This window comes from Panthera uncia, chromosome D2 (assembly GCF_023721935.1).
Source record: "Panthera uncia isolate 11264 chromosome D2, Puncia_PCG_1.0, whole genome shotgun sequence".
NCBI classification, from domain to species: Eukaryota; Metazoa; Chordata; class Mammalia; order Carnivora; family Felidae; genus Panthera; species Panthera uncia.
The window spans coordinates 28,650,795-28,666,116 of NC_064818.1; the positions used below are offsets into that span (position 1 = coordinate 28,650,795).

At 47.4% G+C, this 15,322-nt stretch overlaps 1 protein-coding gene across 2 annotated transcripts in view; it reads left to right on the plus strand.

Moving 5' to 3' along the window:
- The first annotated feature begins 7,417 nt into the window (after positions 1–7,417).
- STOX1 (storkhead box 1) overlaps positions 7,418–15,322 on the plus strand; it is a 58,927-nt gene continuing 51,022 nt past the window's right edge. Inside the window, exon 1 of one of the 2 annotated variants that reach the window (XM_049645148.1) lies at positions 7,418–7,811. In XM_049645148.1, the coding sequence (XP_049501105.1) occupies positions 7,499–7,811 (313 nt within the window). In that variant the 5' untranslated portion in view covers positions 7,418–7,498. The remainder of the gene's footprint in view (positions 7,812–15,322) is intronic. The other variant, XM_049645149.1, reaches the window with a different exon arrangement.

Genomic DNA, 15,322 nt, shown 5'->3' on the forward strand with positions numbered 1-15,322 from the left:
TGATCAAGTTCTTCACTCCCCACCTTTGATGTGTAAATCCTTGACCTGCCCTTAGCCAGGAGTCCTACTAGGTCAGTTTAGCAAGAAACCCCCTACCCCGGAAGTCTTGTTAGTAATTTTCTATCCACTAACTCCCTCACTCTGCTTCTTGGCTGAAATCCCAAGCTTCTCTGCTATCTTTGCTTTACAACTCTCTGCTGTCTAGACTTTGCAAAGTTTTGAATAAAGTCTTCCTTACCATTTTAGCAAGTGTTGGAATAATTTTTTCTTGAACACTTCTCACGTCAGAATCATGGGGCTTCCAATATTCTTAGCCTTTAAGTGTTCCAAACTAAGGATCCTTTTTTCTCCAATATTTATTTCTCTGTTGGCCTCTTGCCATTGAAGAGATAAAGTGGACTGTTCAAAGGCAAATCAGAATCAGCTTTGGGATATCCAGCTCTCAGCCTCTGAATTTGCGTCCCTTAGTGTCTCATTGGACTCAATGACTATTTAAACTACATTTGGGTTTCTATCTTTGGGTGTGAAAGTGGAGTTGTAGCACCAGGAAGCTGGAAGGGACCCTAAGACATTCTTAGGTTGGCTAAGTATTTTTACTCTCTTTTTAAAGGAAAGGCTACCATGGTCCAGAGTCTTGTATTGTCTGAGTTCAGTGGCTAGAATAATGGAGCTAGAATAATGGAGGTAATTTGTGGTGTGTGTGTGTGTGTGTGTGTGTGTGTGTAAAGAAATGGTATTAAATGCCTTTCCCCTGCCCCCACCTCCTCTTCTCTGCTCTTTGCATCAACACAGTTGCTTAGCAAAGCCTTACATTTCTCAAGCTCCTTGAGAAATACAAACAAAAGTCTCCAGGATTTGTTCGTTCTTTCTTTTCTTTCTTTCTTTCTTTCTTTCTTCTTTCCTTTTTTCTGGAACAGGGGGAAAAACATGCTGTGGAAGCAGAAATGGTCATAAATAAAGAGAAGCCAGACAGAAAATGATTTCTAAATCAGCCTTAGATGTCAAGGCATGATCGTCTTTTTAAAATTTTTTAAAAAGTTTTATTTATTTTTGAGAGAGAGAGACAGAGTGCGAGCCAGGGAAGGGCAGAGAGAGAAGGAGACACAGAATTCGAAGCAGGCTCCGGGCTCTGAGCTGTCAGCACAGAGCTGGATACTGGGCTTGAACTCATGAACTGCGAGAACATGACCTGAGCCAAAGTTAGCTGCTCAACCAACTGAGCCAGCCAGGTGCCCTAAAGCTTGATTTTCTGTGTTAAGGGGGGAGGACCTTCAGCCCGATGAATTTTGGTATGGAAAAATATTTTGAAGCAGTTCATCAAAACATCATCCTCAGTGTAACATGTGTGCTGTAAACAGACTCCAGAGAAACCACTGCACTCCAAATGTGTGGGTATGGCCTGGGTGTGTCTATTCCTTGAGGCTTTGCCCTGGCATTGGCTGTCGGATAACCAGGTCTTCCTGTGAATCACCCACAACCCAGAAATGCTTTGGTGTGTGATGACCCCAGGCTAGTGGGAAGCAGCAAAAGTGGAGTTATTCTAGATGGAGTACTAGTTAAACTGGACTTGATGCAAGCAGAATGAATCTACGGCTCAGGTACTGGACTATGTGCTGGGTGACAGAGATGAGTCAGTCAGGAGGCTGGCCCTCCAGGGATCTCAGGTTGCCTGATAATTGACAGATAATTAAGTATTACAGCCCTTAACACACAGGGGTTTTAAAGGGTTAACAATGTGCTCCAAGAACAGATGATACCTTGCTGGATTTGTCTCAGGCTTCACGAGCTGAGCTTTGGAGGATATCACCTGGTGGAAAGGGGGAAAGCCTTCCAGGCAGATGGAATAATGTGAGCAAAAACATGGGAAGATGTGCAATTTTGTGTACCTGGAGTACCCCGTCCTTGTGTGGATTGCAGGAGTAGAGCAAAGATAGAAATGGAGATGAAGCTAGAAAGACAGGCTGGGGTTAGAGTAAGAGAAGCATTGAATGCTCTACTCAGGACAGACCCCAGGAAGATATGAGCATCAAATGATCAGGTTTATCTTCCATAGCAATTACAAATGTAGCAGGCATGCTTTTGTTCCTCCTTCAGGTTGTTTTCTAAACCAAATGAAATCTTTTTTTTTTAAGTTTATTTTTGAGAGAGAGAGAGAGACAGCATACATGAGGGTGGGGGGAGGGCAGAGGAGAGACAGAGGATCTTTTTTTTTAATTAATTAATTAATTAATTTTTTTTTAATATCAGCTTTCTTTTTTTTTTTAACGTTTATTTATTTTTGAGACAGAGAGACAGAGCATGAACGGAGGAGGGGCAGAGAGAGAGGGAGACACAGACTCTAAAGCAGGTTCCAGGCTCTGAGCTGTCAGCACAGAGCCCGACGCGGGGCTTGAACTCACGGACCGCAAGATTGTGACCTGAGCTGAAGTCGGATGCTTAACCGACTGAGCCACCCAGGCGCCCCGAGACAGAGGATCTTAAGCAGGCTCTGTGCTGACAGCAAAGAGCCCAACGCAGGGCTTGAACTCATGAACCGGGAGATCATGACCCGAGCTGAAGTCAGATGCTTAACTGACTGAGCCACCCAGGCGCCCCTTGAAAGTATTTTTTTTTTTATTTTTGGGACAGAGAGAGAGACAGAGCATGAACGGGGGAGGGTCAGAGAGAGAGGGAGACACAGAATCGGAAGCAGGCTCCAGGCTCCGAGCCATCAGCCCAGAGCCTGACGCGGGGCTCGAACTCACGGACCGCGAGATCGTGACCTGGCTGAAGTCGGACGCTTAACCGACTGAGCCACCCAGGCGCCCCTTGAAAGTATTTTTTGAACAAGTATTTGCACATGGTAATACACAGTGAAAAATAAGCCTTCCTTTGATCTTGTTCCCCATTCCTCTCTCTACAGATGACCTCTGTGATGACCAGTACCCTTCCAGAGATTTTCCAGCCACACATGAATATATATGCCCATTTCCCCCCCACCCCCATGTTTTAAATGCAAGTAGTGGGTCTATCTTTCTTTTTTACTTCAAAATATGTTGGGGGGTGCCTGGCTGGCTCAGTCAGAAGAGCATGTGACCCTTGATCTCAGGGTCATGAGTTTGAGTCCCACGTTGGGTGTGGAGATTACTTAAAAAATTATATCGGGGGGGGGGGTGGCGCCTGGGTGGCTCAGTCGGTTAAGGCTCCAACTCTTTTTAAAAAAAATTTTTTTTTAATGTTTATTGATTTTTGAGACAGAGACAGAGCATGAACGGGAGAGGGTCAGAGAGAGAGGGAGACACAGAATCTGAAACAGGCTGTCAGCACAGAGCCCGACGCGGAGCTCAAACTCACGGACTGTGAGATCATGACCTGAGCTGAGGTCAGATGCTCAACCAACTGAGCCACCCAGGCACCCCAAGCCTTCAACTCTTGATTTTGGTTCAGGTCATGATGTCAGTGTCATGGGATCAGGTCCCTTGTCTGGCTCCATGCTGAGTGTGGAGCCTACTTGAGATTCTCTCCCTCTCTTTCTGCCTGTCCCCTACTCATGCGAGTGCAGGCTCTCTCTCTCTAAATACATACATACATACATACATACATAAAACATCTATATTGATATAGATACAGATATAGCTTTCTGGGATACTGTCTTATATCAATCAGTACATAAAGTTTTGTCTCAATCTTTTTAACTACATAGCATGTTCTTTAGATGTATATATAGTGTTAGAATGACTTTGTTCTTTCTCAGGCATAGATTTCACTGAAAAAAAATATTTAAAAATCCTTTTATCATGAGACTTTTTAGTGTACCTTTTAGTTTGACTACTGTGTCCCTCTTTAAGTGGAGAATGATACCAAATCTGTCTTCTAAAAACGTTTCTGTGTCTAGTGTCCAGAGATCGCAAAGATGGAGGGCCCCTGAGAAGATTCTGTTTCTCTAGTTTTGCCACGTAACACTGGCCATTCAGGTTGGAGACCTTGTTTTCCATGAACTCTTTTTTTTTTTTTTTTTTAACTTTTTTTAATTTATTTTTGAGACAGGGGGAGACAGAGCGCAAGTTGGGGAGGGGCAGAGAGAGAGGGAGACACAGAATCTGAAGCAGGCTCCAGGCTCCGAGCTGTCAGCACAGAGCCCGACGCGGGGCTCAAACTCACGGACGGACCGTGAGATCATGACCTGAGCTGAAGTCGGCCGCTTAACCGACTGAGCCACCCAGGCGCCCCTTTCCATGAACTCTTAAGACGTGTTCCATTTGGGAGGAATTTGGGGATATTTGTGAGGTAACTGATCCTTTGGGAAAACAAGTGGATGCATATTTGGCTGTAGTTTAAATTTCTCTCCTTACAGGGGCACCTGGTTGCTCAGTTGGAAGAGCGTGCAACTCTTGATCTCAGGATCATGAGCTTGAGCCCCACACTGGGTGTAGACATTACTTAAATAAATAAACTAGGGGTGCCTGAGTGGCTCAGCTGGTTGGGTGTCCGACTCTTGACCTCGGCTCAGGTCATCATGTCATCGTGGTCTGGAGATCGAGCCCAAATGGGGTTCTCTGCTGGGTGTGGAGCCTGCTTGGGATTCTTTCTCTTCCTCTGCCCCTTCCCTGTGCTCTTTCTCTCTCAAAATATAATTTTTAAAATAAATAAATAAATAAATAAATGAAACAAAATAAAAGTTAATAAATAAATAAACTTAAAATAAAAATAAATACAATTTTCCTCCTACAGTCTTCCCCCTTGTTTTGTTAATTGGACTAGCTTAAGTAAAATGATAATGGAAATGTCACACATCTGAATGAATGTTTCCACAGTTTAAGACAGTTCTACCTCATAATTTCAGGCCGTGAAACCTCATAGCTGGGTCTACTTCACAGCATCCCTGTAGCTAACAAGGGCCTGATTGTATATTTTCAGTTCAAGTGCTTGGGAGACAGAAGCAAGCTCAGGACAATTTTTCAGACCAGGCGACAGGTCCAGTGTGTCAGGGCATGGTGTCTGGGCTTCCTCATCTAGCCTGGTGTGTGGACAATGTTGGCATCTCTGCTTCAACGTCCATTAGCCTCGTCCTCATAGGCAAGTGGCCTAAGCTATCTAAGCTTTCTTTTCCTTTCTTTTTCTCTTCTTTCTTTCTTTTTCTTTCTCTTCCTTCCTTCCTTCTTTCTTTTTTCCTAGCTTTTGTTCTTCTTGTGGAAGGTGTGGCTTAATATTACCCTTTTCAGAGGGTAAAATTTGAGGATAAAATTAGATTGCACATGTAAAACCCTTAGTACAGTTCTAGGCATAGAGTGAGCCGAGAATAAACGAGAATTATCATTACCCTTATTATAATGGAAAAGACACTGTGCCAGATGCTAGAGATAACAGAGACAAAAGTTATAGTTCTCCAGGATGGGAAACACAGCAAAGGTATCCTTGATCCTGCAAGGTTAGGGTTACCATAAAGAGAACTCACCGGAAGAAACAGCCCTCACTGTGGAGCTTATACAGGCATAGGAGTGTAGTTCATTTAGACTCCCTGCTGTATTTACCCATCCATCGCCATCAGAGTCAGAATTCAGATGTGAGATGGTTGTCTCAGGTTTGCATGTTTATTTGAATTGAGAATTGTGTCTGACTTGGGGCACCTGGCTGGCTCAGTCGATTAAGTCTCTGACTTCGGCTCAGGTCATGATCTTGAGGTTCGTAGGTTTGAGCCCCGCATTGGGCTCTGTGCTGACAGCTCAGAGCCTGGAGCCTGCTGTGGATTCTGTGTCTCCCTCTCTCTCTGCCCCTTCCCTGCTTGCACTCTCTCTCTCTCTCAAAAATAAATAAACATGAAAGAAAGAAAGAAAGAAAGAAAGAAAATTGTGTCTGACTTATTTGTCATAAGGAACCCTGACCAGTGGTTGCCCAACTCCATCTCTTATCACCTGTGTGATCACGTCGCACTTCTTGATCAAACACGGCTTGCAGTTTCCTCACCTATAAAAAATATAGAGATACTGGGGCGCCTGGGTGGCTCAGCCGGTTGAACATAAGACTCCTGGTTTTGGCTCAGGTCATGATCTCCTGGTTAGTGAGATCGAGCCCGCATCTGGCTCTGCACTGACAGTGTGAAGCCTGCTTGGGATTCTCTCTCTCTCCCTTTCTCTGCACACCCCCGCCATCTCTGTCTCTCTCAAAATAAATAAGTAAACTTAAAAATATATAGAAATACTAACAGTAGTTAACACACAGTTGTGAAATCAATGCCCCCAGTGTATAGTGTTCAATAAATGTTAGCTATCATCATTTAATAACATCATCTATCATTACAAGAATGATTTACAAGAAGCAGGGTATAGATGATCTCCGATTATTATGGTTGTTATTGATGATTGATGAGCTGAGGGAGCGGGAAGTCTGGAATGACCCCGGGGTCTGGCCAAGCATCCCTCCTCCCTCTTATAGGGCCAATTTCTAGTAGTAATAATAAACGCCCTATCTCTCATTAACCTGTCTTTCCTCCAGGAGCTCTCACCCAGCCTCTGTCCCCAGCATATGAGGTTCCAGCCTCTGTCCTCAGCATATGAGCTGGACCACCTCACTCAGAAGCTCTGGCTAGAGCCTGATAGATCACAAGCCCCTCTCCCTTCAGTCCTGGGAGCTCCTGGGACAAGACGGTTTCTCAGTCTTTTGGGAATGCCCGGGGCCAAGCCAAGGCTGAATTCCACGGACTTCACCACTGAGCCTCGCCAATCGGGGTGGCACCTCTGGAACACTTTACTTCCCTCACCACCTAAGTGTATAGGATATTCGGGGGTTGGGGGGGGGAGCTAGATCCCAGACCTCAGAAATTCATGTGTAGAAAGAATTTTAGAATTCTTAGATTTCAGTTCCAACTCTTCATTTTACAGGACAGTAAACGGAGGCTCGGAGACAAGGGAAGTAGCGAGCAAAACAGCAGACCGAGACTCAAACCTGGGTCTACAGACTCCCGGGCCCGAGCGAGGTCCTTGACACCCGCGGGTTGTCCCTGGTCGCCTCTCTCACTAGGAAGGATCCCAAAGCCAGGGAGATGGCGGCCACTCCGGTCGGCTCAGCTCTGGGGACCAACTGGCAGTGGTACTCCCGCCGCGGTTGAAAGAGGCTCTCGGGGGCTGCGGGGGCCCCCGTAGGACTTGGAAAAGCCCCAGCGCGGCCCCCCCCGCCCCGGGGTAGGGGAGCTCTCGGTTGCCCCGGGAGCTGGGAAGTGCAGAGAGACACGGGGGTGGGGGAGGCAATGGGGGGCAGGGCAGCGGAGTTCTGCCTGGGGTGGAGCAAGGCCTGGTAACTCAGCCCTTGGAAACCCCCATTGGGCGCCGGCGGTCGAGGACCGTGGCCGCTCCCAGGCCTCGCGTCCCGCCCCACCCCCCGACCCGCCGAGCACAGCCGTCCCCGCCCCCAGGAGCCCGTTCCCCCGGCAGCCGGCGCCGCGCGCAGTAAGCCGATTCCTCCCGCCGCCGGTGCTCGCTCCCGACCATGCGCTAGGCTGCGGGCCCCGGCCACCCGTGGCGGCATGGCCCGGCCTGTGCAGCTGGCGCCGGGCTCGCTGGCGCTGGTGCTGTGCAGGCTGGAGGCGGGGGAGGCGGCGGCGGCGGGCACGGAGGAGCCTGGCGGGCGCGCGATCTTCCGCGCGTTCCGCCGCGCCAACGCGCGCTGCTTCTGGAACTCGCGGCTGGCGCGCGCCGCCTCGCGGCTGGCCTTCCAGGGCTGGCTGCGGCGCGGGGTGCTGCTGGTGCACGCGCCTCCCGCTAGCCTGCAGGTGCTGCGCGACGCCTGGTGCCGCCGGGCGCTGCGCCCCCCGCGCGGCTTCCGCATCCGGGCGGTGGGTGAGTGCGGGACCCGGGCGGGAGGGGCGCCCCGCGCCGGCCGCGGGGACGGAGCCCTGGCCACCGGGGGCGTGTGCTGCCCGGGCTCTGCTCTGAGGCCGCGGGAGCCGGGGCAAGAGGGAATGGGCGGCCCGTGGGCTGCTGGAGGAGGGCCGTCCTCCCAAGACATTTCTTCCTTCCAGGACACTGAAGCTCAGCTCCCCCCAGGTCTGCCTGGCCGCTGCCCTGGGCCACCTCCGGGATGCCTCCATATCCCAAGTCTTTCAGCCAGTGGAGCCAACAGGTTCCCGGCCGAAGGAACTTTCTACTTAGAAAAGTGGTGCTCTGGAGGAGCCACGGGGTACCCAGACTGGGGTCAGGAGACAGAGGCCTCTGCCCCTGCACCATGAGTATGCTTAGGAAGGATACTGATTCTGAACTGGTTGCTGCTTTTTTTTAATGAATGAATGAATGTGCTTAGGAAGGATACTGATTCTGAACTGGTTGCTGCAGAGAGAGACAGAGCATGAACGGGGGAGGGGTAGAGAGAGAGGGAGACACAGAATCGGAAACAGGCTCCAGGCTCCGAGCCATCAGCCCAGAGCCTGACGCGGGGCTCGAACTCACGGACCGCGAGACCGTGACCTGGCTGAAGTCGGACGCTCAACCGACTGCGCCACCCAGGCGCCCCGGTTGCTGCTTTTTTTAAATGCATGAATGAATCAGTGAATCAATCAATCTATTTATTTATTTATTTATTTATTTATTTATATTTATTAAAGTTACAGGCTTGGAGCGGACAAGTCTGTGGTTTCTATGCCCTTCTGTACTGGGTGGTGTGGTGGTCTCGCGGTTCAGGGCCTCGTGGAAGGTTTGGGGTGATTAACTGCTTGGGAAAAAGAGATGACAAATGGTGCTCTGAACACAACCCATCCCATTAGCCTAAATAGAAAGAATTCCTCCTTTTCAGCCTTTTCAGAGAGCCCGTTTGTTAGAAGACAGACAGCAACTTTCTGCTTGTATAAAATAGCTTCATTTGAGAAACGAAAGCACTCCACCGTTGAGCGGTCTTTGACACCCACCACTAAACTCCGGAGGGCTTGTCAGCGCCCCGCCACAGTCTCGTTTGTTTGCATTTAAGAGTGGGGTTGTGACGACCATTTGATGGTGTGCTGTTGACAAGTCACCAGTTGTCCAGCCCTGAATTTTGACTCCTACCAAGGACACCCCCCCCCCCACTCAGTCCATAAATCCTCCTCCTTCCGTGGAGCAAATAAAACATTTGTTTTACGTCCTCTGGGAGAAGGGGGGTGGGGTGGGGGTTGGGAGGGTACAAGAGGCACTTGATGTTGTGTATCATCTGCTCAGAGATGATGTCTCAATATGGGGGCCAGTGAGGCTAAATAAACCTTGGCTTTTCATCTCCGTGCGTTCCCATCTTTCTGGTACCCCTGCCCCACTTTTGTTGGGGGCAGACCACTTTAACTCTTCTGTTAAAAGCAAAAGAGAGCTCATTTGCAAAGCCACATACACACATTTCATCACCTTTGACTTGTGGGAATTGGTGAAGAAAATCGGTTTCTGACTCTAATAGCAGAGAGCTAAGTAGCCAGGCCAAAATTCTCACAGGGAAGGGGTCTTTCAGACAGGCTGGATGAAAAACTCTTTCCAGCTCTGTGTCCTCTGTTTTTCTGGTTTGAATTAGTGGTTGCATTCTCTGTTCCCCCACCCCCTTTCAAAGGGTGAGAAAGAGTATTGCAGAGAAGGAGTGGATGGAGTTGGGGTCTGGACCTGAGGGTGACACAGAGCACTTGTGCTAAGCCAGAGGCAGCCATGGTACTACCTCCTGGGGCCCATCAAGCAGTGGAGAATGCTGGTTCCTGGGTTGGCCCTGTTTTCTGCCATTTGAACAGTGCGGTGGACAAAGAAAACATGTCGCCAAGTACTCTGATTATCCACCCACTAGATACTGCTGCCTTGTTGCAAAACTCAGGATGCTACGGACACTATAGCCTGTGGAGTGAACAGTAACAGGGGTCTTTACGCTGGGTCATCACCCCTGACTTGGGTCTCTTAGAAGGAATGGTGTTGAGGTTTTTAACAGTGTCCTGATAAGAATTTGGACATTTTAGCCGGAATTTGCACAAAACCACCTATTAGGACAATTTGGATAGCAGAATGGAGAAAGATCTTATTTGATGCAGGCCAATGGATGCACATGGGGAGGGGGGTTATTTTGAATAGAATTGATAATTACTGATTTAACTTGGGGTCCTGGGGTCACATCAGAGAACTGCATCAAGACAGCTCTTGGGCCATCTCAGTCCCAGAATGTGGTGAAGGAAGGAGGAGCTGCTTCCCCACAAAGAAATTAGAAGTTTCTGTTCACTTGCTTTCCTGAATCTGGCAGCATTGACTTTCAGAAGCAAATATGGGCTTCCAGGAAGGCAAGGAAGAACAATGGTGCACTCTTGCGGGTACTGTTACTTTGTGGTGAAGAGCAAAATGTTAGCAAAAGACAAAAAAGATCAATTTGGTTCCTTTGCTGTAGATTTTTTTTTTTTTTTTTTTTTTTTTTTTTTTTTTTGGTGAGGCTCATTTACTCCCATATAAAAGTATTTGTGCATGGGGAATGCTGTTGGCCAGCTCAGACAAAGCACAGGGAGGGAAGGAGAGGTGGCCACCACCAGCTTTATAAACCCATGGTACTCTGCTGGGTTCTCCTCCTGGGCTTCTGGACCTGGAACTCCTGGGGCCTCATAAAGTATGAGGTAGGAGTGTCCTGGTTGAGTGGACAAGTGACTGGAGTTTCCACTTTCTGGTGCAGACCTGAATTTAAGGAGGAGTTTATATTTTCTCCTTGTTTTGTGTCTTTTCTTTCCCTCTTCACTCTCCACCTCAACTTCCCTCTGGTGAGAAAAATAGTTCCCAGACTGAGAGCATTCTCCTAAAAAGAGGGACATCTTTAACGTATGGGCCAAGAGCTAACTCTTCTTTTGTGCTCCAGTCTTCCTGTCTCTTTTTGTTTGTTTGTTTGTTTGTTTGTTTGTTTGTTTCTAATAAGCAAGTGACATTAACAAATGAAAGGGGTGAGCTCTGGAAACTGGAGGGAAATATCTGCTCTGCAAGCTGAGCCACTGCAGGTGGTTAGGGGTGGGGGACACCTGTATTTGTTTGGCTGAATCAGTGGTTACTCTGGGACCACACCTCCTGGGGTGGTGAAAAGTTAATGATGGCTTCCCAGGGTAAGAGAGGGAAGGCCACTTGGCCAAACAGTTTGTTCCTTTCTCCTGAAATTTATAGCTGCGGTGTCCCTACTCTTTCACCCCTAGCATGGCCTTCCATCTGTTCTCATTGAATAAAAATGCCTGTGGCTCTTTCTAAATACTTGCTTCATTAATCCATTCATGTGTCAGGTGCTCCTCTGAGTGTGCTTGTGTTTTAATGCATACTTCATTAAGAGCTGCTCGTGTACAAGGTGAAAATAGAGTCAGCCTATTTCCTTCATGTTCACTTCAAGGGGGGATAGCTGAATGGGAGGCTATGTTCTAGAAGTTGGCTGGTTCGAGTGCCTGGGCGGCTTAGTTGGTTAAGTGTCTGACTCTTGATCTTGGCTGGAGTCATGATCTCATGCTTTGTGAGATCGAGCCCCACATCAGGCTCTGCTGTGTCAGCTCTGAGCCTGCTTGGGATTCTCTGTCTCCCTCTCTCTCTGCCCCTCAAGAGCACACTCTCTCTCAACTCTCTCTCTCAAAATAAATAAACATAGAGAGGTTGGCTGATTCACACAGAGTCTTTTCCATCCCACTGTGACATGTGTGGGCACTGCAGGATTGGCCTGTGATTTAGTTGGGCAAGAGTTCTCTGGCATGTGATTTGGGGGGCAGTCTGATCAGGCAGGTCAGACTGGTGAAAGGGAGGTGATAGAAGGATCTTTCCACCTCTCCCCATGTCCCTTATACATCCTGGTTTGCCTGAGACTGCCCTGACTTTAGAATTGATAATCATGCATCTTGGGAACCCTTTTGGTCCCAGGCAAACTGGGATGATTGGTCATCCTAATTTGGTGGAGAATTGACATTTTAGCAATCCATGAACATGGTATATCTATGTTTGAGTGTTCTTAATTTTTCTTACTAAGGGCTTGTACTTTTTAGGGTAGAGGGCATGAATATCATTTGTTAAATTTATGTTCCTAAGAACTGTATGCTTTTGGATGCTACCATAAGTGGAGTTGTTTTACCTTTTTTTTGAGAGAGAGAGAGCAGGAGTGTGATCAGGGAAGGGGCAGAAGGAGAGGAGAGAGAGAATCTTAAGCAGGCTCCATGCCCAGCTCTGAGCCCAATGAGGGGCCCAAGGCAGGGCTCCATCTCACGACTGTGAGTCATGACATGAGCTGAAATCAAGAGTCAGATGCTTAACTGAATGAGCCACCCAGGAGTCCCCCCTTAAGTTTTTATTTTTTTAAAAAGATTTTTTAATGTTTGTTTATTTTTGAGAGAGAGAGACAGAGACAGAGTGTGAGCAGGGGAGGGGCAGAGAGAGGGAGTCATAGAATCCGAAGCAGGCTCCAGGCTCCGAGCTGTCCGCACAGAGCCTGACGTGGGGCTCAAACCCACAAAGCACAGGATCATGACCTAGGCTGAAGTCGGATGCTTAACCGACTGAGCTACCTAGGCGCCTCCTCTTTTTAAAATTTTTAAATTTAAATTTTATTTTAGAGTGAGAGAGCAGGGGAGGGGCAGTAAGAGAGAGAATCTCAAGCAGGCTCCATATGCTCAGCACGGAGCCTGATGTGGGGCTCAATACCACGACCCTGGGATCATGCCCTGAGCCAAAATCAAGAGTTAGATGCTCAACCAAGTGATCTACCCAGGCCCCCCCTAGGATGGAATATTCTCAATGTATCTGTTAAATTTTTTTTTTTTTCCAACGTTTTTTTTTAATTTATTTTTGGGACAGAGAGAGACAGAGCATGAACGGGGGAGGGGCAGAGAGAGAGGGAGACACAGAATCGGAAACAGGCTCCAGGCTCCGAGCCATCAGCCCGGAGCCTGACGCGGGGCTCGAACTCACGGACCGCGAGATCGTGACCTGGCTGAAGTCGGACGCTTAACCGACTGCGCCACCCAGGCGCCCCTCAATGTATCTGTTAAATGCATCTGGTCCAGTGTGTCACTCAAAGCCATTGTTTCTTTGTATATTTTCTGTTTAGATGATCTGTGTGTTGATGTAAATGGGGTGTTAGTTTTTCTACTATTGGGGTGCCTGGGTGACTCATTCAGCTAAGCGTCTGTTTCTTGATTTCAGCTCAGGTCTTGATCTTAGGGTTGTGAGTTCAAGCCCCACGTTGGGTTCCATGTGTGGCACCTACTTAAAAATAAATAAAAATTTAAAAAATATAGTTCCCTACCATTATTGTATTATAATCCATTAGTTCCTTTATGTTTGTTATTAGCTGTTTTATGTATTTGGGTGCTCTCAAGTTGGGTGCGTAAATACTTAACAATTGTCAGATCTTTTTGTTGGATTGTCCCCTTTATTATGATATAGTGCCCTTCTTTGTCACTTGTTATAAATTTTTTTAAAAGTTTATTTATTTTGATGGGGCGTCTGGGTGGCTCAGTCGGTTAAGCGTCCGACTTCAGCTCAGGTCACGATCTCGCGGTCCGTGAGTTCGAGCCCCGCGTCGGGCTCTGGGCTGATGGCTCAGAGCCTGGAGCCTGCTTCCGATTCTGTGTCTCCCTCTCTCTCTGCCCCTCCCCCGTTCATGCTCTGTCTCTCTCTGTCTCAAAAATAAATAAAAAGTTAAAAAAAAAATTAAAAAAAAAGTTTATTTGGAGAGAAACAGAGACAGCACAAGTTGGGGGGGGGTGCAGAGAGAGAGAGACAGAGAGACAGAGAGAGAGAGAGAGAGAGAGAGAGAGAGAGAGAATCCCAAGGAGGCTCCACACTGTCAGCATAGAGCCTGATGCAGGGCTCGAACCCACAAACTGTGAGATAATGACTTGGGCCAAAGTCAGACATTTAACTGACTGAGCCACCCAGGTGCCCCTACAGTCTTTGTTTTAAAGTCTAGTTTGTCCAACATATGTATCGCTACTTGGGCTTTCTTTTGATCTCCATTTGCATGATAAATGTTTTTCCATCCTCTCACTTTTTTTTCTTTTTTCTTTAAAGTTATTTATATATTTTGAGAGAGAGAGAGAGAGAACGGACACAGGATGGGCAGAGAGAGAGGGAGAGAGAGAGAGAATCCCAAGCAGGCTCTGCACTATCGGTGCAGAACCTGACGTGCGGCTCATACTTACAAACTGTGAGATCAGGACCTGAGATGAAACCAAGAATCAGACGCTTAACAGACTGAGCCACCAGGCATTCCTCCATCCCCTCACTTTCAATCTGCAGGTGTTCTTAGGTCTGAAGTGAGTCTCTTAATAGGCAGTTAGGCTGTCCTTTTTCACACCCTGTGTCTTTTGATTGGAGTATTTAGTCTCTTTACATTCAAAGTAATTAATGATAGATACGTATTTATTGCCATTTTATCACTTGTTTTGTGATTGTTTCTGAAGATTTTCTCTGATCCTTTCTTGTCTTTTTCTCATGGTTGGCTGGTTTTCTTTATTTGAATTTCTTTCTCTTTATTCTTTACATATTTAAACATTTTTTTCTAATTAATAGACTGTGTTTCTTTTTTTTTTTAAGTTTGTTTATTTTGAGATAGAGGGGGTGGGGAACAGAGAATCTGAAGTGGGCTCTGTGCTGATAGCCCAGTGCGGGGCTCAAACTCACGAACCGTGAGATCATGACCTGAGCCAAAGTCAGATGCTTAACTGACTGAGCCATGCAGGTGCTCCAGTATTCTTTGCATACTTAGTCTGTCTTTTCCTCTTTTAAAATGTCATTCTAAGGTGCCTGGATGGCTCATTCGGTTAAGCATCTGACTCTTGGATTTCAGCTCAGGTCATGATTTCACAGTTTGTGAGATCGAGCCCCATGTTAGGCTCTATGCTGACAGCATGGAGCCTACTTGGGATTCTCTCTCTCCTCTCTGTTGTTCCCCTCACTCGTGCTCTCTTTTTCTCTCAAAATAAATAAACTTTTAAAAAATGTCATTCTGGTGACGGGAACTGTCTAGCCTGCTGAGAAAATAACGGTCATGTCAAGATCATTTAGACAGTCACCAGGAACAAATATCTCTGTCCCATGTCTTCTTTCTCCCAAACACATCTTCATATCTCCCCAGTCTTTTGTAGCTTGATTATTCCTTTTCTTCTGTTAGGTGGTAAGCTGGAATAATTCTGTCCATTTTGCAGACAGGAAATGGAAATTAGGACTGTCATGTGGGTGGTGTTGTGTGCGTTTCTTGCCTCCCTCTTTATTCACTACCAGTCTTCCCATGGTTCCTGTGAAGGTTCTGGCATTTTTCACAAGCCAGTGCCCTGGCCCTCACTCTCCCTGTGAGGCTATCAGATTGCCACCATGGCTTTGGTCCACTCCAAGGCCCAGGAAATGGCAGAAACAGCTGCTCT